The following is a 21,671-nucleotide window of genomic DNA, read 5'->3' as shown; positions in this document are numbered from 1 at the left end:
AACTAATACAAATTATGGTAAAAATATATGTATTAATTTAATTTAAATTAAAAAAAAAATTATTTCTTAGGAATCGCAAAGTTGTTATTATAATTTGAGATAGATGCAAAACCTTATCTGTGATTAAGGTTGAAAAAATATCTAGGCCTGTTTCACGAAAACCATCCCTAAAACTACAAATTTACAAACTAACAAACACAAAATCATTACAAAATATGATTTAATTATTTAAATATGGCAACATTTGTTAATAATTGAATTAAATAAAGAATTAGATGTAATTTATATTGGAGTTAATTGACCTGTCACTATAAGTGATATGTCACCTGCTATAGAAAAATGTATTAAATTTAATTAAACGTTAAGTACTTTCCAGCACTTAAGAGTTAAATTTAGACATTTATAATAAACACGTCTACAATTCAGATGAAATTTTTTAAATAGTAACAAGGTGGGGAAATTTTTTAATACTTGAATCATTTTTTTTTTTCTAATAGACTTTGAATAAAGTCATCATTAAAATATGTACTAACACACAGAAGTCAGAAAAATGGTATTTCAACATTGCTACTTCGAATTGGAAAAGAAAAAAAAGACCAACTTTGAGAAATTAATAATAACCATAGACAACTCCAATCGCTCATACCAAAAGCAATATTATATATAGCGAATTTTTTTAAAAAAATACATAGCAATGTCGAAACTCCACGAACATTATAGCAACATTACTACTGAACAGAACATCAATATATATGAACATTATCTTATTTACTTATACATATATATAACATTCAATAGACATTAAGACTTTCTATAGGGACTAGAAAAAATCCACCTATCATTTCTCTCTAATGCTAAAAAATAACTAACTCAAATTAAAAAAATAATAACATTTAGTTTTAAATTAATTTATAAACTAAACATTATTATTATGAAAAATATGCAAACTATTTGATTCATTTGCAATTTATTTTTTTCCCTAAATTTGAAAATAATTTTTAATTTAAAAGAAATTAGAAAGAATTAAGAGTACGTTTTATAAATTTCCGTTCATTAGACACTTAAAAAGATCTTTAGTAAAATAGTCTTATAAAAGACATCTACCAGTGAAAATAGACATAGTATATGTAATGAACTATTGTCATAACATTCCACAAACATACTATATAACAAGGATGAAGATATGAATACAAGTTGATATATAATATGTTATTTAGAAACATATAATAGAAACAGTTTTATATCTTATATATAAAATTAGAAATAATAAATACATAAAGAACGTGTTTAATATGAAAAATACTGATAGAATAATGAAAGGAAAAACTTAATTTGTAGTTAAAAATAGAAACAACAATAAAACAAATATTATCAAGTAAATTGAAGGTAAATTTTCAGAACATTTCATTATTCTATCAAGTAATAAGTATTTTAATGAGCTTCAAAATATATTCAGCTTACAGAAGCGTCTTTTGACGATTTTATACCATATCCAAATATAAACATAAAATATTGCTCGTTAAATATAATATTTCAATATAAATAGTGAAGCTATTAGATAGAGTAATGAATCGTCAATATGTATGGATGTATCAGGAATGTCCCCAGGAAGTCCGTCTCCCGTTTAAGCTGCATTCCAGAGAAAAAAAAGGAAAAAACATAGTGTATTTAACATCTTTCTGACACAAAACACAGATATTCCTTTTGGCAGATTAAAAACTGTAAATTTGATTAACCGTCAGATTCAAAGATTCACAATTTCTCAAAGTTGGTAATTTTTTAAAACCCTTTATTGAATCCAAAAGAAATATACTATTATAATATTTATAAAATGTCGACTGAAATCTATCTTAAAATTGAAAAATAAATATTAATGAAAAAAATGAATGATAAATAAATCAAACTAAGAAAAAATAGCAACAAACAAAAAAACAGGAACTTATCCTTTAAATGAAAACTTGCTGAGAAGACAAAATATCTCTGATTATAAAAAAATATTATAACACAATCTTTTACACCGGAATCTTACCATCGTCGTTCTCACGATCTACTTTCAACGACTTTATACGTTTCTTGACATCGTCTATGATCTCTTGCGACGATTTCTCTTTTGATATCAGTCTCTCGCTTGCAGATATATCATCTGATCGGTTAAGGAAAAACAAATAAAATGAAAAAAACAAACAAACAAGCAAATATTTACATCAAAAACATAAGAGTGCTTTAAATGTTGCAATGAAAAACATCAAAATTGAGGTTAAAAAAAGTGCAAAATTCATATCAGGAATAAATTAGCTCATGAGGCGTGTTCGATAAATATAAAAATAAAAAAAATGATCCTAACTTAAGTATAGTTCGTACCTTGGGAATCTTCAGCGCTGGTCTGACGGCCGGCGGCGGCGTCCGCCTCATTGGCCTGACAGATCAGCGACAGGCGGTAGAAGTAGTTCCGCCAGAAGTTCTCCTCCGTGATGCTGGAAGATACATACCAATATAATAACAGAAGATGACCAAGCAACAGACGAAAAGAAACGAAGAACACGACCACGCAAACTGGATACCCGTCTACTGTCCAACTAGTTACTAAAATTATGATTAAAATTTTCACATAAAATTTGGCTTAATTAATGAACACGGAAGTAGTCTTCGAAGGTATTATAGACGTAAAGAAATAGAGGAATATGAGATGTAAACTCACACTTTGGGTACGAGATCGAAGCGCATCTTCTCGAGGTTGGGATCCTCGGCCATGAGGGCGACGGCCACCGGGTACATCTTGTCGTAGTCGAAGTCGAAGTCGACGCCGGCGGGAGGCGCGCGCACGAAGTTACGTCGATCCTGCAACGATTGTCGTACAAGCCTCAGTCAAACTGCAGGCGACAAGAAACTTACTTTACGCCAAGCAAATTTCATCTGTAATCAAGTGTTAATAATGCATTTTTTCTTAAGACCAGCTTTCTAAGAATATACTCACAGTGGAGAGCGAGAGGCACTCCTCCTTGAGCGCGGCTTCATTGGGTGCCCCGACCCAGGGGGGCACGGCCGCGCCACTACCACGACCCTCCTGCCCCTTGATGAAAGCGTCTTGTTCACGGTTGAACTCGCCCAAGATGCTCTGTTGACAAGAAAACAAATTAACCGTGGGTTTCTTAGACCAAAATATCTGTATAAAACAAATCGTCATCCTTGTCATTACGTTTAGACAAAAAATAGACAACAATAAGTTTTAAACGGATATTTTGGTCTCAGAGATCCACGACAATTCTCTTAAGAAACGTTGAGCAAAGATTCTGAGAAATAATCAGGTTTACTTTACATGAGGTATGAATTTGTAAATTGCAACAATTTGCTTTTATTTCATTGCAAATTCGACTACAAGTGATGTTTTTTTAACATTTTTTGCTTTAAGTTTCATAATAAATTTTTGCATTTTGTTGTAACATTTTCACACTTTATCATCTTGTAAATGGCTACCAAGTCTTGTGGTATTAAAGTGAAATCTTAAGAGCTTCTTACTTAACATTGCAATGCTACGATAGTTTATAACTTAATGGGTGAAAGTTTGAATATTAACAATTGTAAAGTTCAGACTAATATAATGTTTGTTAAAGACGGTAAGTTCGTGACTCTTAGCACAGCAAATAGGTCGTTACCTAAAATTACCCTGAGCTTATCGATTCATTTACGAGAAAAACCATTAATCTTAATGCGGAAGAGGAAATTTCTGGAAAGTCATTAACCTTTACTGGATTCGTTCTTGACATAAATTTAATGAGAAATCTACATCTTGGAAGAGATGAATGTAATTTGAACCGTAATAACGTACTACATAAAGATTATTACGAGAGATATATTTTCATACTATTTACTAATTTTTTATGTTATGTTATTAATGTTATTTAACTTGCTATGTTATCATTTCCCTGGTCTTATCCCACTTATGTAGAGAGCGCACCAGTTTTCTCCCTCTAGATCGAACTTCCATCACTTCAGTACTCACTCCTTTGTTAAACATGTCACCCTTTACTCATTATATATTGCCAATTTTGCTTGCTACGTCTTAAATAAAAAATTTGGCTATGTGTTTATCTTTCTCTCCTGCGAGCCCTAAAGTTATTACGTCGTAAATTATACTGTTTAGTAAACATGCCAACATGCACTAGAACTTACCTAGAAAAACTAGATCAATCAAATACCAATCGCAAACTATACGGCTTCAAACAGGCCAGTACCTGACAAGCATTTCAGTGAATATTCATTGTTTATCAGTTACGATACACAATATGTGACATAAGGATAGGTAAATAATATGAATTTATTTATCCATGTCTTTTTTCATATTTGTAAGTAAAAATGTCACCATTTTGTATTAGTTGTAAAAGCCAAAAGGAGGGTCGGAAACTATTGAGAGTCAGAAAGAAATATCGTCGCAGTCACGTGAAAAATTGAGCTCCTTTTGTGTGAAATAGTGGGCAATTCAAAGGCTTTTGAAGGACCGGAGGTTCTAAGCACGATCATAATCGCGTACGAGCCTTTAAAAGTGCAAAGAATACTATGTTCTGCTTTTTTTATTCAATATACATTTTTTACTTACATTTATTAAGCATTAGTGGTCGAACTAACTGCTCATTTTAGGGGTCGTTTAATTCGCCTAAGGGCGCAACGCCACTTTAGGCGCAGTGAAGGCCCCTTAACGGGGCGGTCAGTAGGGCTCGCGGTTGCAAACTAACGTGATCCCGTGGCGCCCCACATAATGACCTTAAGGGACCAGAGGGGTTTAGTGTGTATGCTCCCATTCGAGGAGAGAATCTCACATAACTGCCATGTCCGAGGCGCGAAGTATGTATACAGCATTCCCTTCCGAAAAAAAGGTGGTCGTTTAATTGTCATTTAAGAAATCTCTTAGTTCATTTCTCTTTGTAATCATTAAATAATTCTAGAATAGCAGTTAGACATCGCAAAATTGTAGATCAATTTTACCATTTTTATTCAAATCCGTGTCAGTTAATCAAAGCGTTAATTAAATTTCTTATGAAAAATCAGAGCAGTTAAAAGGCAAGCCGGACACGAATCCAATCTTTTTGTACAAACGAAAACTTGTAATGAAAAATATTGCACTCAATTATTTTCACGACTGTAAAGTTTTTCAATTACTTTTCCCGAATTTACTTTGATGAAGAAAAAAATAGTGAATGATAAAGGAGCTGAAGACAGATTGCAATAATTAAGATTAGAATTGTTTGCAAATATAATTTTTATAAAAATACACATCATCCTGCCATCTGTATTATTAGATATACAAATATATCAGTACTTAAGAATTTGGAAAACAACATCCAAATGGAAGAAGCTGACAATTCCGATAAAAGCGAACAAAAGCAAATAGGAACAATAAGGCTGGCGATTGAACAAAGAACAAGTCTATAGAGGACAGTAATGTGATTGTGAGAGATGTAATCAAGTTAGTGCGTTATTAAGTTGAAACAAACTCCATTGCAGCAGATTAACAACTATATCTACAGTAAAGTAATCTTAGATAAGATGAAATACTTAGATTGGTAGAAACAAATATAAACACAATAACTAGTTGTAAATTAAAAAGAAATCATAATACCTGACTGAATTTAGGTCTGTGATACTCTGTAAAATACTCCGAGAAGTAGATCTCAATCATCAAAAGAGCATCCTTAAAAGCAAACTTACTCTCCAGCAAAAAACATTCATCCTCTTGTTAGTCGAATAAAAAGAAATATTAAATGTCAATCATGAATGAATTTATATAAACACTGATTACCTGGACATGGTTGGTATAAGAAAGCTTCTTGGGTAAGAATCGTGATATCACTCGAGACATATCAGACAGAAAATAATCCAAAGACAGATCATCAAAATATCCACGGAATAGGTCAAAAAAATCTACGAGATCGTAACTAACAAAACCAAAGATAATAATTCGACCTCATATTTTCCGTGGAAAAAATATAAGACAAACGTAGCTCCATCCATTATTAGTGACAAGGGATCAATGGATAAGGTAGCAACATAACTAATGATGTAGCGATACGCAGCATTACGCACAAACGATACCCATCTATCAAGGAGACGGACAACCGTGAATATAGGCTGTACACAATACAACAAAAAAAAATTTACTAAAACAACAAAAGAGACAATACAGATTATTTTAGATAGACGCAATATGAAGCATTGAAGGAGGTAAATTGCAATAGCCACATAGCTCTGTGTTACGAAGAGGAAACACAAGCTGTAGCAGATTGTTTCACATTAAAAAAACAATCAGTTTCTCCATTGCTTAGTCTTTACAATGTTACCAGAATTAACCAAGAAGTTTGTAAGCCAAAATGACAAAAAAATTTGAGTGACGAAGAAAAAAGAAATACGAGTCTCGTAGTTTCCATAATAAAATGACATCGTAAAACCAGCTAAATAAAATTTCAAAATGAATTTCCAAAAGGCATACAAAACAATGAATACGACATTAATAATCCAGACAAAAAGAGCGTAACAATAGGCGACGTCACAGGAACTCATAACGACGAGTGTGACAAAGTTCCAGCTCGTATCATTATAACGATGTAAGTTTTGCTAGTTACAGTTAACAGAGTTATGAAGACAAAGTGGAGACGTCACTACAAGTTTTTATACTATTCAATAATCCAAAGTAATATTATTTTGTGACGAATGCTTGATCAAGAAGTAACCATAGGTTCATATTATGTGACACCTACACCGTATATATTGATTCCTCTATTTTTCAAAAATAAAGAGAGGGGATAAAACATGTTTTGTAAAGGTGTTCCGGCAGTGGAAACAAATGGTAAATTTTAGAACATACTTTTACAGTTTTGTTCAATATTTTTGGCATATTTCATAGTAAAAATGTCAAAGTTCATACATATTAATAGCACACACATAAAACCTCAGATAACTTTTTGAATAACCTAAAAGCTTTTTAGCAACATTAATCTCGAGGGAACTTAAACGAATTCATTTTACTAGAAGTAATAAGGGTATCACAAAATGGACGCAAATTCATAAAGAGAACAATTCTCTTGTTTACTATTAACATAGCTAGTTACATTTTAAATAATTTGTTTAATAATTTAAAAACTATGTAAATTTTATTACATAAATTATAATAGCACCAATATTAGTCTAATTCCTAACATTTACTAGACTTTATTTAAGGAATATTTTGTCTATATGTTAATTTACTCCGCATATCTGTTGTATAACACTATGAAGATTGTTACAACGTAGTTGCACAGAGTTTGCGTACTTCTTTGAAATGTTTAGAAGTCGAACATTCTCTTAATATTAAAGCTAAATAGTTAATTAACAATTAAGGTCCTGAAGCGATACTCGTTTCCGAGAACAGGGTAGATCCAAAGCAGGACTGAGCTCAGCAATCAGGCAAATTACTCAACACCTTCTATACAAATTGGTAATTTAATAGAAATGTTGAATTCTCAAATTGGGATCAAAAATCGTAGCTAAATAATTTCGTAGTATTTGCGTAGAGCGCTACGAAGTATAGCTACGCCATTATCTACACTCTCAGTTGCAATGAGAAAACTTGGCTCGCCGCTAGAGAGCAAACTACAGCGGGTAGAAAGTTTACCGTGGCCATAACGACGTCCGTTATTAAACCACTTTATCCTACTTTATTTGAAGTATACTTTTTGTTGGTAACGCTTTGTTTCGGGAAACATTTTGATTAGGCGAAAGTGACCTTTAATGAAATTTATTACGTTCGTCAAGTTAACTTCGAATAAGTTCATACAAAGAACTATATTAATCAATAAGCGTTTCCTTTGACAATAAATATGCAATGCCCTCAACGAATAATTTAAAAAAGAGCTTGAATCCTTGTTCAACAATTCAATACTGCAAATCTTTTAGTGCAATTCTTCTTTATTATGATATAACATTTTCATAATATAATTGAATAAAAAATATAATACAAAATGCAATTTATAATTGATTTATTCAGATACAGCGTATTGAATCAGACGGATACCAATTTCGGCGGCGAGACGCTCATTTTATGCACATTATTTTTGTATTATTCAATGCAACATTTTTTATATCGTACATTGAAAATATGCTTTATGTAGATGTCTTATAAATAGAAATGGGATTCCACTTTAAAATACTTAAATATATGTACATAAAATGAGATAGTTGAATGAAATAACTATCAAACAGTACAAACACTTATCTGAATTGACAATAAACACATTTACACTGGTGTTTTAAGTCTTTTATGTTTGTATAACTACAATCCATACATTCATATTCACACAAGCACAACTGACATAAAAATATCAAGAAATATCAAAGTGTTACATAAAAAATATCAAAGTGATAGTGAGAAACACTAGATATTAATAAACAAGAATCCCTAAAATAACAGAATATATAATATTCGAAACGAAAAATAAATGTTAAAATACAGGAATACGAAAAATAGAGAAAACTCTGGAAGATGAACTCCCGTGAACAATAGTCGCGGCCCCGGCGCCCTAACATAACTCATCTCCTTTTTATCTTTTTTACAGAGTAAAAATATAAAATAGGAAGCCTATAAAATAGGAACGGAATGCTGGTTTATAACTTCATGTCTAAAGATATGTTTTTACAAAAAAACTTCAAATAAATTCCTCCCATGCGAGTTTGTATGGCTAACTAGTTTTCCATAACAACGATGCTCGGAAAAGTTTAAAATCTCCATTATGTACCTATATGTATGTACATTAAACACCGCTTTACAACTAAAGTTAAAGCGAAATGTAGACGAATATTGTATCAAAAGAATTTGATGCTGATAAATCACAAAAGGATAATTATCGTTTATAAAAAAAAAAATGCTATGTTAGTTTCACTCGAGGGAAGCACACTACTGTTTCGACACTGTGTTTAAATAATCCTACTTGTTCCTGGTCTTATGTTTTTTTGGATTTTTATAACAGAAATCTAAAACATCGTAAAACAAGGAATCTATAAGTTATTCGAAGCGACGACAGGGCGCCGCACAACTTTTCCAACCTCAAAAACTTAAATGCCTTGTAGCTAAAACTATTTTTGGATCCTATCCAACGTTTCAAGATTACGTAATCGTTTCTATTAATTATAATATCCAATGTATTGTCTGAGAACTTTTGGAAAACACTGTAAGCTCTTTAAAAAACGAAAAAAATGATTCTTGATAATAAAACAGGAAGTTATGACAACTGGTTGTGGATTTGTTGTCAAAGTATGAATAAGACAAAATTTTAACATTGTATAAATGCAAAAGGGTAAAATTTATATCATAAGAATTCAAATTATTAAAAGGTTAATACTGACGTTTAATAATTCATATCACATTCGGTCTTAAAATATCAAAAAGTAATCGAATAATATTTGCAAGTTGTTTTCACATACACGTAAAACTAAATGTCATCGGAACAAATTACCCTAACAGCGAATCTCGGCCAAAATAAAATCCATAAAAACGAAAAGTAATCTATTTTAATACAATACCATTGAAGATTAATAAAACTTTGTTATACCATTATCGTACACTCCATTAGGCGAATTCGCGGCCATAAAAGAATCGTATTACATTCCCAAACGTTATTGTTAACTCGAAAAACTTTCAGGGTATTATTAGTAAGGTACAAAAAGAAAATAATGAATATTTGCATTTCGCTTCTCAGTAAAGACTTCGTCTAATCTTTTTAGAATTATTAACATTATTTTCCTCAGATAACGTTTACAAAACCTTTAATTTACAATTACATCATTTTACGCTTATCATGGTTAAACTTGGGAAGTAAATTTTAAAAACAAAACTCAAATTTATAGCACATTAACAAATCAACTCAAACAAATTCCAACTTTGGTAAGTTTTCATCTCGTGAAATAACAACAAACCTCGATGTATATAAAGAGGGTAAAACGAGAAAATTCCACAATATAATTATCGGTCCATTGAAAGTTAGCTCCAAAGGTCCATCAAAGGCGAGTTTTATTACCGAAGAGACATTTACTTTAATTTCAAAGTAAAATAAAAGTTACGGAATCAGATTGAAACTTCAGAAATCAAAGTTACATGAATTCAAATAAGTTTTTATAAAACGAAAATAAAAGAAAGTATATAATGACTTGGAGCAACAAACCTTTGTATAATTGGACTCCGCAATCATTTACTTCATTTGATCTTTTTAAAAATGTACTTTAGTACTTTCATATGATACTTGGTTACAGTTTACTAAATACAAGTGGGGTGAAGTAAAAAGTCAATAAAAACGTGCAATATTGAAGTGATAAAAAGCAATCGAGCAATCCTAACCTCCGGAGAGTAACCCTGAATCTCATTCACGCTCGTTGAATGTGCCGACTTATTGATTTTGCACGAGAGAGCGATTTGCGCATCGTATACACGCCACTAGAATAATTTCGGCTGATTACAAAAAGCTTTATTTTGCTTTACAGTTGATTTGAATGATTAGAATCTTATAAAAATGCAGAGTCCATTTTAAAAATAATTAAAAAAAGTAATATTAAACTACAGCTCTATCTTCATAATTGATTTTTACTTTTTTAAGTAAAAGAAATAGTATACAGTTGTCTGAATATTGAATATCCAAACAACGTTACATTATAATGTTGTAAAAATGTCTAGAAAGTTTAAAAATATTAAGCTCAAAAGCTATGTATTCCCTACAGTAATAAATCCAGGCAGGCGGTATTTCCATCGTGTTGGCGCCTTCCAGCCGTCCGCCGCCGCTTACATAACGACGCGTATTGATCGCGAGCGGCTACCCCTCCCCTCCTCTCACCCCTTCCTAGCCCCGCACGCTCGTCCAATCGGAGCGCACCGTTTAATTTTAATTCGATGGCCGCCGTAACGGCAACACTGTTGATTTGTCAGCAATGTTGCCAGATCGTGTGGCTTTATGCGTTCGGATTTGTATTTCACGCTTTAAATACATTTCAAATTGTTTAGATTTACTTCCTTTTACAAGCTAAAGTTTTATTTCAGATAAAAGTATTTTAATAAAGCAGTTCGTGTGGTTTATTGACTTTCGTTGCTGCGGGGGAAATTTATTTAGGCGAGTCAATACAACCCACGTAAATAAGATTGAACATCTTGTTTGCGTTAACAGAACTGTTATTGGACGGCACCAAATTACTTCTGTGAAACACGTGAAAATTAACCATAAAATCAAGTTCCATTGTGTTGTTAAATGATGATCTCCTATGAAAATCCCTCATACCCAAAATTTACCCTTCTAAATCTCAGTAAATGTACAATAAGATTAAAGTCAGAATTTAGAAGGGATCAAAGGATATCTAAACTATGAAAGACTCAACAGTTTACAGACAACGACTCTCGATTATCCGACTGATAACGACTGTAAATGACAAGGGTAAAGTTTACAATATAATAAACTAAACTTTAGTTAAAACTATAACATTATCAGTAAAATATTTTGCACGAAGTGTATTAATGTATCCAGACATTGTTACGGTGAGATTACAAGAAACCACCAAAAGGGGAAACATCGACATATAAATTACATAAGCGGAAAGTAGTTTTATCGAAATGTATCGTAATGTTAAATTAAACCGTAAGTTCTCACCTACAATACACTCTTACGCAAACTTTTTGTCATCCCTCATATTCTCTTTGAAATTGAGTTAAGAATGTTCTGTAAATATGCTTCTACAGTGAAAGCCCACGATAATTAATTTAATTACAAATACATAGAGAGCGTTCTTGTTTTTTAACCTTATTTTTATTAAAACAAAGAGAAATACGACGTTTTTATGTAAATACTTCAGTTCAGTGGGGCAATTTTTATGTTGTTTGCGTGCTGGAAAAAAATTACATACTTCTATTTATATTAAGTTACTACGAGAATAACCTCAGTTAGGTAAAACAAAGGAAAAGAAGCCACAGTTACACTCATTATTTATTAACTACAAGTGACATAAATGAGTCACAAGTTAAAGCCTATTTTCATCAACTAAAAATAATATTTAAAGTTAAACGGTTGTCTTAACGTGAAATTCCACTGCCGAAATTTTAAAAAAATTGCTGTTGTTCTCTGTCTTGTCAAAGAGGATGAGCGGGATAACAAAATATTCTTAAACATGTGTGGAACAGTGTAAACACACGGCGGTAAATGTAACAATGTCAAAAAGTGACGTACAACAACGTCAGCCACGCTATGCGTTCATTACTCCTATACCTACCCCCGCCACACCCTACGTCATATTCATAGCCACAGTTAATTAATTCATTACGTGGCATAATGCAACGATTCTAATTTTACTATTTAGGGTAGAGATTATGTTAAACGATGCATACCCTTCTCTGTATATCAATTCGCAATCTGACAATTTGACTTCACTAGTTTATAAACAGACAAGAAATCAAATTACAATTTCACACTCAGCAATTCATGATGTCGATAGTTTATAAATTAACGATATTTGAAATCTTAATGTGACATAAAAAAAACCAAATTGTTTTAATTTATAATTAAAACCAATTCAAAATCATTCTACAAAAAAAATACTATAATTTATTCGCTGTCCTCCCTCACGTCGTACTTTCCTACAACGAAATTGAGTACAATTTTTCCAGTGATATAAATTTGATACGATCTCCGACGTAACAGGAACCGAAACGACAGACTCTATCCCGAACGAACCGTGAAATTATATTTTCTCTCAACAAATAAACAAGTCAAATATCGTAGAGGAAAGTTGGCAAATATACCAGTTATTAAGTTCACATTTTTTGTCCCTTTTTACTCATTTATTCTTGGATTTTTATTTCATGTAAACTCTACACAAGTTTATTACAAATATTCTAGGTTCCACTTTTACGATTTTTTCCTATATTTTTTATACAAAACTAATTTATAATTCGTAGAATAAATCAATTACATTATGTGATAATGTTCAAAGAATTTTAAACCCCCTTAAATTTGAATTAGAAAATTTATAACTAAATTCTCTTAGAATTCAACATTTAGTAAATATATTTTGGAGCGGCTAAGCAAAGTTTATTCTGAATGTAAATTAAATTTACGCTAGAGATAATTGTTGGGCACAGTAAAGTGATAATATTTAACGAAAAACTTACCAACATAATAAAATATCGAGTACATACGAATATAAATTACACATAACCAATCTATTTTTTTTACTATAAAAGACAGAATATATAATAGGATAAATAAAGAAGGTAACTTTGATAAGATGTGTTTTTGTCTAAAATATATAATATATCAATACATATAGTAAGAAGCAGCGTGAATTATCGCTACATATTTCTAAGAATAAGGACGTAGTGCAAATTTCCCCTACGCTACAGCTTCAATCTCGTAGCGCTACGAGATTGAACAGTCAAATTACATAAAACGAAAAACCAGACGTATTGGTAATCTTATAACACAAATACAATTTAAAGGCCTTTATACATCTACACTAAAATTATTTTAAACAATTTAAAGTTAATCTTAGTTAAGAACTTAGCGTTATTGGCCAAGCGATCCCTGAGATCCGAAAATTATTTTTAACGTCGTTTGCCACCATATAATATTAAAAAATATATATACAAGCTTGCAAAATACTCATAGCATTTATGAGACATATAGTGGAAGAACAAAATATGATTTAGTCATACTTTGAACCGATACTCCGATCCTAACCAATCCAAAGTTACATCGGTTATGAAAGCTGAGGAAAACTAATCTAAGTTATAGTGTGTGCCATTTGTTGCTGTCCCAAGTTATGAACGGAGTGGGCAATAAATTGCTTCGATATTACTCCTTTTATCATTTTAGTAGCTTTTACCTGCGACTTTGTCCGCGAAGATATAAAAAAAAGTGAAATATATATCATGTGTTATTCGAGACTATATACTATATTTGTGCCAAATTTCAATAACATGTGTTGTAACCCTTGAGAACTCATCGAGTAAATAAATTAAACTTATCACAGGGGAACATTTCCGTAATCATAGGCCTTTGTATTCTTCCAGACTATGTTCTATACAACATTTCATGGAGATCCATGGAGCCGTATTGGAGATACATTCAAACAGACATCCATTCATTTATCAAAAGTTTCGTATTTATAATAAGAAATAATATTCAATGTTGAAATCCATAAAATTTATGTATTAGATGTATGGATAAAGAGGCGAGAGAGGTGCACCAAACAGAATTTAGTAAAGGCGTAAGTATTTTGATGAGTTATTATATATGAGATATATGTATATAAGAATTAACAGCATTTTGCATTTGAACTTTTTTAAAAATCCCATCAGGAAAAAATGCTCTGATGCAAATTACATATTAAATGAGAAATTTCTTTGACAAGATGTATAAAGGTCTGGGGGTCTCAAATCCAGAGACGAAATTAATTCGCTTCAACGGCAAAAATCTGATATTGGATTCATATTTAAGCTCGATTGCGGTTGCCCTAACAGCTATTATTCAGCAGTTGATTTAGGTATTAAAGTACTCACGATTAAGGTCTTATTAACAACTAGCTGGATTAAAAAAATAATTAGTAGCCAATATGTTTTTCCAGACTATGATGTGGTACACCTATACAAAATTCCATCAAGATCTGTTGAGCCATTCTGCAGATACCTTCTAACAAACAATCATCCATCCATAAATCTAATAGTAGAAAGAGATTTAAAACTAATAAATAAATTGACATGCTTTTGTAATTGGAAAATATGTGGAAACATACCGATTCTTTTCTCGTGGAAGAGCTTAGCAGATATAGCGTCAAGTTTTTTTTTTTTTTAATTATTAATACTAAAAATAAGTAACTACCAGGTGTAGAAGTAAATTTAAAGCGTGAACACTAACTAATTATTCTTCTTTGCAGTTGTAAAACATTGACATAGACTAATTACGTCCATTAGTATTCAGAAAGAGAAAGACGGCGACTTTGCATACTTGGAACATTAAATTAATGTCAGTCGAGAAAACTGAAGACAAAAGACGATTACAATAATGAAGCGATTAACATAGTAAGGGGATTAATTGAAAGATGCTTGTCAGGTATCAAAAGTATTAGAAACAAATAGTAGAAAAAAAATTATTTATAATAACTACCGAACATCATTTTACTCCAAACGGATTTTGATGTGAAACATCTATAGGATCACTTGTAAACCGAATTGTTGGCGTGGCGACGCTTGCCGTGGCAACGGGTCGCCAAGCTATACTAAGATATACATATTAGGTCCTTACATATGAAATTGGCGTTTTGTATGGGAGGAACAAAAAGTCGAATATTTTTTAATATAATATATTTAATTAATCAAAGTATGAACCATTATTTTCTATGCACTTTTGCCATCTCATAGGTAGTTCATTGATCCCTTTACTAAAAAAACCAGTCGGACGGGAATCAATAAAATCTTTGAAGGCGATTTGGACTGCCCCATCGGAGTTGAATTTTTTCCCTTGCAAGAAGTTATCCAAATTTCGAAAAAAATGGTAATCTGTTGGAGCAAGGTCCGGGGAGTACGGAGGATGTCTTAGACTTTCCAATTGAAGCTCCTCTAATTTAGTAGCCGTCTGTTGCGCAGTGTGTGGTCTAGCGTTGTCGTGAAGCAGCAGTGGCGTGGAGCGATTGACCAGCCTAGGTTGTTTAGCCGCTAGCTTTTCCATCATGGTTTGCAATTGCTGACAATAGACATCAGCCGTAATAGTCTGGCCAGATTTGAAAAAACTGTAATGAACAATACCGGCACTAGTCCACCAAACGCTTACAAGTAACTTTTTTGGGGTTAATTTTCGCTTGGGGCAGGATTTGGCTGGCTGGCCAGGATCCAACCATTGCGTTGAGCGCTTCCGATTATCGTAAAGAACCCATTTTTCATCACAGGTAATGATTCGGTTTAAAATACCTTCATTATTGTGCCGGTTTAGTAATGTAACGCAACAGTCGACGCGCGTTTGCCGGTTTGCTTCAGTCAATTCGTGAGGTACCCACCTTTCAAGCTTTTTAATCTTCCCAATTTGCTTCAAGTGAATTAAAACAGTTTTATCACTAACATCGCAGTCTGCAGCTAACTCGGACGTGGTTTGCGATGGATCCGCTTCCACAATAGCCTTCAACTCTTCATTATCAACTTGAGTCTCAGGCCGTTCACGGGGCTTGTTCTGCAGATCGAAATTTCCAGAACGAAAACGTTGGAACCAAAAACGAACTATGTTTTCTTTTGCAACACGACCGCCATACACATCAATCACCCTTCGAGTCGTTTCCGCAGCACTAGTGCCACGGTGGAACTCGTACTCGTAAATAATGCGATATTTTAAGTTTTCCATTTTGTAAAATGAGTGACACAAACAGAAAAAAACAGAAGAAAAAAAACAAATGAATGACGGTCATCGAACCACAAATACATGAGTCTATAGCTGTACAAATTTGAATTTGGAATTCCTTACCAAAGAGGAGAAATTCGTGATTAAAGTGACGAAAAAACGCCAATTTCATATGTAAAGACCTAATATTAGGTCCTTACATATGAAATTGGCGTTTTTCGTACTGGCCACTTTAATCACGAATTTCTCCTCTTTGGTAAGGAATTCCAAATTCAAATTTGTACAGCTATAGACTCATGTATTTGTGGTTCGATGACCGTCATTCATTTGTTTTTTTTCTTCTGTTTTTTTCTGTTTGCAGCAATCATTTTGCAAAATGGAAAACTTAAAATATCGCATTATTTACGAGTACGAGTTCCGCCGGGGCACTAGTGCTGCGGAAACGACTCGAAGGGTGAATGATGTGTATGGCGGTCGTGTTGCAAAAGAAAACACAGTTCGTTTTTGGTTCCAACGTTTTCGTTCTGGAAATTTCGATCTGCAGAACAAGCCCCGTGGACGGCCTGAGACTCAAGTTGATAATGAAGAGTTGAAGGCTATTGTGGAAGCGGATCCATCGCAAACCACGTCCGAGTTAGCTGCAGGCTGCGATGTTAGTGATAAAACTGTTTTAATTCACTTGAAGCAAATTGGGAAGATTAAAAAGCTTGAAAGGTGGGTACCTCACGAATTGACTGAAGCAAACCGGCAAACGCGCGTCGACTGTTGCGTTACATTACTAAACCGGCACAATAATGAAGGTATTTTAAACCGAATCTTTACCTGTGATGAAAAATGGGTTCTTTACGATAATCGGAAGCGCTCAGCGCAATGGTTGGATCCTGGCCAGCCAGCCAAATCCTGCCCCAAGCGAAAATTAACCCCAAAAAAGTTACATGTAAGCGTTTGGTGGACTAGTGCCGGTATTGTTCATTACAGTTTTCTCAAATCTGGCCAGACTATTACGGCTGATGTCTATTGTCAGCAATTGCAAACCATGATGGAAAAGCTAGCGGCTAAACAACCTAGGCTGGTCAATCGCTCCACGCCACTGCTGCTTCACGACAACGCTAGACCACACACTGCGCAACAGACGGCTACTAAATTAGAAGAGCTTCAATTGGAAAGTCTAAGACATCCTCCGTACTCCCCAGACCTTGCTCCAACAGATTACCATTTTTTTCGAAATTTGGATAACTTCTTGCAAGGGAAAAAATTCAACTCCGATGGGGCAGTCCAAATCGCCTTCAAAGATTTTATTGATTCCCGTCCGACTGATTTTTTTAGTAAAGGGATCAATGAACTACCTATGAGATGGCAAAAGTGCATAGAAAATAATGGTTCATACTTTGATTAATTAAATATATTATATTAAAAAATATTCGACTTTTTGTTCCTCCCATACAAAACGCCAATTTCATATGTAAGGACCTAATATATATATTTCTTTTATTTTATTAATATTTTATATTATTTATTATTATTATTTATTTATTTAATTATAATATTTAATATTTTATGCATATTACTTGTACACACACGATGTTTCACATCTGGCAGGCGTCCCATGACGGCTCACATTTTTTTTTGTTAAAAACATGTTTTAAATCTACACAATCAATAATTGGTGTCTGTAGGTTTTGAAAACAAAATAATCACGTTTATCCGCAAATCCGAGTTTGTTCAGGGTAATCTCCGAAACGGCTAGACCGATTTTGACGGGTCTTTTACTGGAAGATAGCAGATATATGCGGGAATAACTTAGGTTATTTTTTTTATTCTGCTCTATAGAATATAACTACGCTAGTAAGTTAGTTGCGCGTGCTTAGTCTGATATATAAAATTCTCGTGTTACAATGTTAGTTACCTCCTCCGTAACGTCTTGACCGATTTTTATGAGATTTTATATGCATATTCAGTAGGTCTGAGAACCGGCTACTATCTATTTTTCATACCTCTAAGTTACAAGGGTTGTTAATTTAGCACAGATGTTGAACATAGTCTGGAATAAGACATACGCTACTTATTAAGTTTTTTTTTTAATGCGCGCGGAATTGTTTCCAATAACTTCGATCTTCAAGCTGAATGAGCTAACATCAACGAGATGTTCAAAGAGTATTATTTTTATTTATTGTAATTGATATTGAGTCGAGCGGCGTCGTGGGCAACTAGTAGAGACATTATTGCTGTGGGCCTGTGGGTAACCTAAATATTACAGTATAAAATACGATATTTCTAAACGGTCAGTTTTTAAAAAGTTCAATAATTCCGACTGGCAAAAGGCATTTATTTGCATGAAAGTGTTGCGTGGCACCGAGCAATGTTTTATTCATGGAAAGGCAAGTGTAACAGAAAATAACTTTATACGCGATAAAAAAAGGAATAGAGAAGTTGTATTTGTGAGTGTATTTACTAAAAGACTGTGATATTGCTTTTCTGGTTTAACTTAACAAAAAAAAAACATTTTCTATACGTTTGAATATTCGCGTTGTCGTTAAAGAGAGCACATATATAACTTTTATGTCTTTAGAAGGTTAATTAAAACTTAGCGTAGACTTCTCAAACTAAATCAAAACTTAAAAGAACTATTTAACGTCAATTGTCTCCCTTAGTAACAGTTAACTTGTCATCAAGGCAGTTAATGACATTCAAAGTTTAAAATTTACGTTCATTTTCACGTATTCAATCAGGGGTAGTATCCCTTTCTATTACAGAGTACATATCCGCTAATTGAAGGGGAAATGTAATAAAGCTCCAGCTTAAAAGGAAGCAAAGGTCAACAGTGAGGGGAGGGGCTTGGGGGAGTTGGACGGGTTGCTGGAGGGTAGGGGTAGGTGGAAATTGGGTCAATGTGACGCTGATGTGGGTCACACCTATTTCGATGGAGGTAACATGAAAAATCAATCAAGTTAAAAATTGATGTTAGAAAAATATTTCTATATTTTTTAATATTATTCATGTAAAATGTATTAGTTTTTATGTAAATAATGAAAACATACTATGTCGTTTAGTTTAAACTAAAAAGAAAACTAAAAGTACAACTAATAAATATTAGGTCCTTACATATGAAATTGGCGTTTTTCGTACTGGCCACTTTAATCACGAATTTCTCCTCTTTGGTAAGGAATTCCAAATTCAAATTTGTACAGCTATAGACTCATGTATTTGTGGTTTGATGACCGTCATTCATTTGTTTTTTTTCTTCTGTTTTTTTCTGTTTGCGTCACTCATTTTACAAAATGGAAAACTTAAAATATCGCATTATTTACGAGTACGAGTTCCGCCGTGGCACTAGTGCTGCGGAAACGACTCGAAGGGTGAATGATGTGTATGGCGGTCGTGTTGCAAAAGAAAACACAGTTCGTTTTTGGTTCCATCGTTTTCGTTCTGGAAATTTCGATCTGCAGAACGAGCCCCGTGGACGGCCTGAGACTCGAGTTGATAATGAAGAGTTGAAGGCTATTGTGGAAGCGGATCCATCGCAAACCACGTCCGAGTTAACTGCAGGCTGCGATGTTAGTGATAAAACTGTTTTAATTCACTTGAAGCAAATTGGGAAGATTAAAATGCTTGAAAGGTGGGTACCTCACGAATTGACTGAAGCAAACCGGCAAACGCGCGTCGACTGTTGCGTTACATTACTAAACCGGCACAATAATGAAGGTATTTTAAACCGAATCATTACCTGTCATGAAAAATGGGTTCTTTACGATAATCGGAAGCGCTCAGCGCAATGGTTGGATCCTGGCCAGCCAGCCAAATCCTGCCCCAAGCAAAAATTAACCCCAAAAAAGCTACTTGTAAGCGTTTGGTGGACTAGTGCCGGTATTGTTCATTACAGTTTTCTCAAATCTGGCCAGACTATTACGGCTGATGTCTATTGTCAGCAATTGCAAACCATGATGGAAAAGCTAGCGGCTAAACAACCTAGGATGGTCAATCGCTCCACGCCACTGCTGCTTCACGACAACGCTAGACCACACACTGCGCAACAGACGGCTACTAAATTAGAGGAGCTTCAATTGGAAAGTCTAAGACATCCTCCGTACTCCCCGGACCTTGCTCCAACAGATTACCATTTTTTTCGAAATTTGGATAACTTCTTGCAAGGGAAAAAATTCAACTCCGATGGGGCAGTCCAAATCGCCTTCAAAGATTTTATTGATTCCCGTCCGATTGGTTTTTTTAGTAAAGGGATCAATGAACTACCTATGAGATGGCAAAAGTGCATAGAAAATAATGGTTCATACTTTGATTAATTAAATATATTATATTAAAAAATATTCGACTTTTTGTTCCTCCGATACAAAACGCCAATTTCATATGTAAGGACCTAATATTTAATACAACAAACTTCTAAAGTTTAAGACAGTGTATTTTCATAAAAAAATATCTATGTATTTAAAAGAAAGTCGTGTTATTTATACCTCTAGAATGGCTGAATTGATTTGGTTGAAAATTGGTAGAGAGGTAGCTTAGAACCAGAAGGATGGACATTTTTATCGGTTTCCGTGGCACGTGTCATTAATAGTTTTTGTAAAATTCCAAATTACCAACATCAATGCTATTTTGTGAACTCAATAAATGGAACCTCAAATGGAATCAAACTTGTTATTTAACTGAACAGTTATATAAACTGGAACAACAAACATTTGTTCAAACTTTGAACAAACATTAACTTTAGTTAGAAATGTTAATGGACTTAGAAATTTAAAGGTTATTTTGACTCTGTTATACAATAGAACAATGGATATATTTATCTACAAGAAATTTTCTATATATAAATTTTAATATATATATATATATAACTATATATATATAGTCTAGCTGTCGCCCGCGACTCCGTCCGCGCGCAGTTAAAAAAATAAAAAATAAAAAAATAGATGTTGGCCGATTCTCAGACCTACTGAATATGCTCACAAAATTTCATGAGAATCGGTCAAGCCGTTTCGGAGGAGTACGGGAACGAAAACTGTGACACGAGAATTTTATATATTAGATACTGTCAAACTCATTATTAAAACTGTATTCTTCTTACTATTTTATAGATACTTGAATAAATAAAAAGTACATAAACATACTTTTGGATAACAATCAAACACAAAATTATATAGGTCAAACTTAATCGATCCGAATTCCTATTCGATTTCAATTATTTTAAAACGATCCAAATATACACCGCGCCGTACAAAATCCAATCAACTCGGATTGAAGCCGTCTAGTCATTACGAAAGCGGTGAAACAAAGCAGTGT

General features: G+C 33.2%; 1 protein-coding gene across 6 annotated transcripts in view; it reads right to left on the bottom strand.

Moving 5' to 3' along the window:
- Positions 1-21,671, bottom strand: part of LOC106710412 (synapse-associated protein of 47 kDa) — a 31,950-nt gene that overhangs the window by 795 nt on the left and 9,484 nt on the right. For 3 of the 6 annotated variants that reach the window (XM_014502455.2, XM_014502458.2, XM_014502456.2), the window contains 4 exons: positions 2,975-3,115; positions 2,699-2,838; positions 2,362-2,474; positions 2,030-2,143 (listed from right to left, as the gene is read on the bottom strand). In XM_014502455.2, the coding sequence (XP_014357941.1) occupies positions 2,030-2,143; positions 2,362-2,474; positions 2,699-2,838; positions 2,975-3,115 (508 nt within the window). Of the gene's footprint in view, positions 1-1,447; positions 1,630-2,029; positions 2,144-2,361; positions 2,475-2,698; positions 2,839-2,974; positions 3,116-21,671 lie in introns of those variants that run through there. The other 3 variants (XM_014502461.2, XM_014502462.2, XM_014502460.2) reach the window with 3 other exon arrangements.

The sequence above is a fragment of the Papilio machaon genome, chromosome 18, assembly GCF_912999745.1.
Source record: "Papilio machaon chromosome 18, ilPapMach1.1, whole genome shotgun sequence".
Lineage (NCBI taxonomy): Eukaryota > Metazoa > Arthropoda > Insecta > Lepidoptera > Papilionidae > Papilio > Papilio machaon.
The sequence above is the reverse complement of the archived record's forward strand: the minus strand, read 5'-3'. Positions and strand labels throughout refer to the sequence as shown.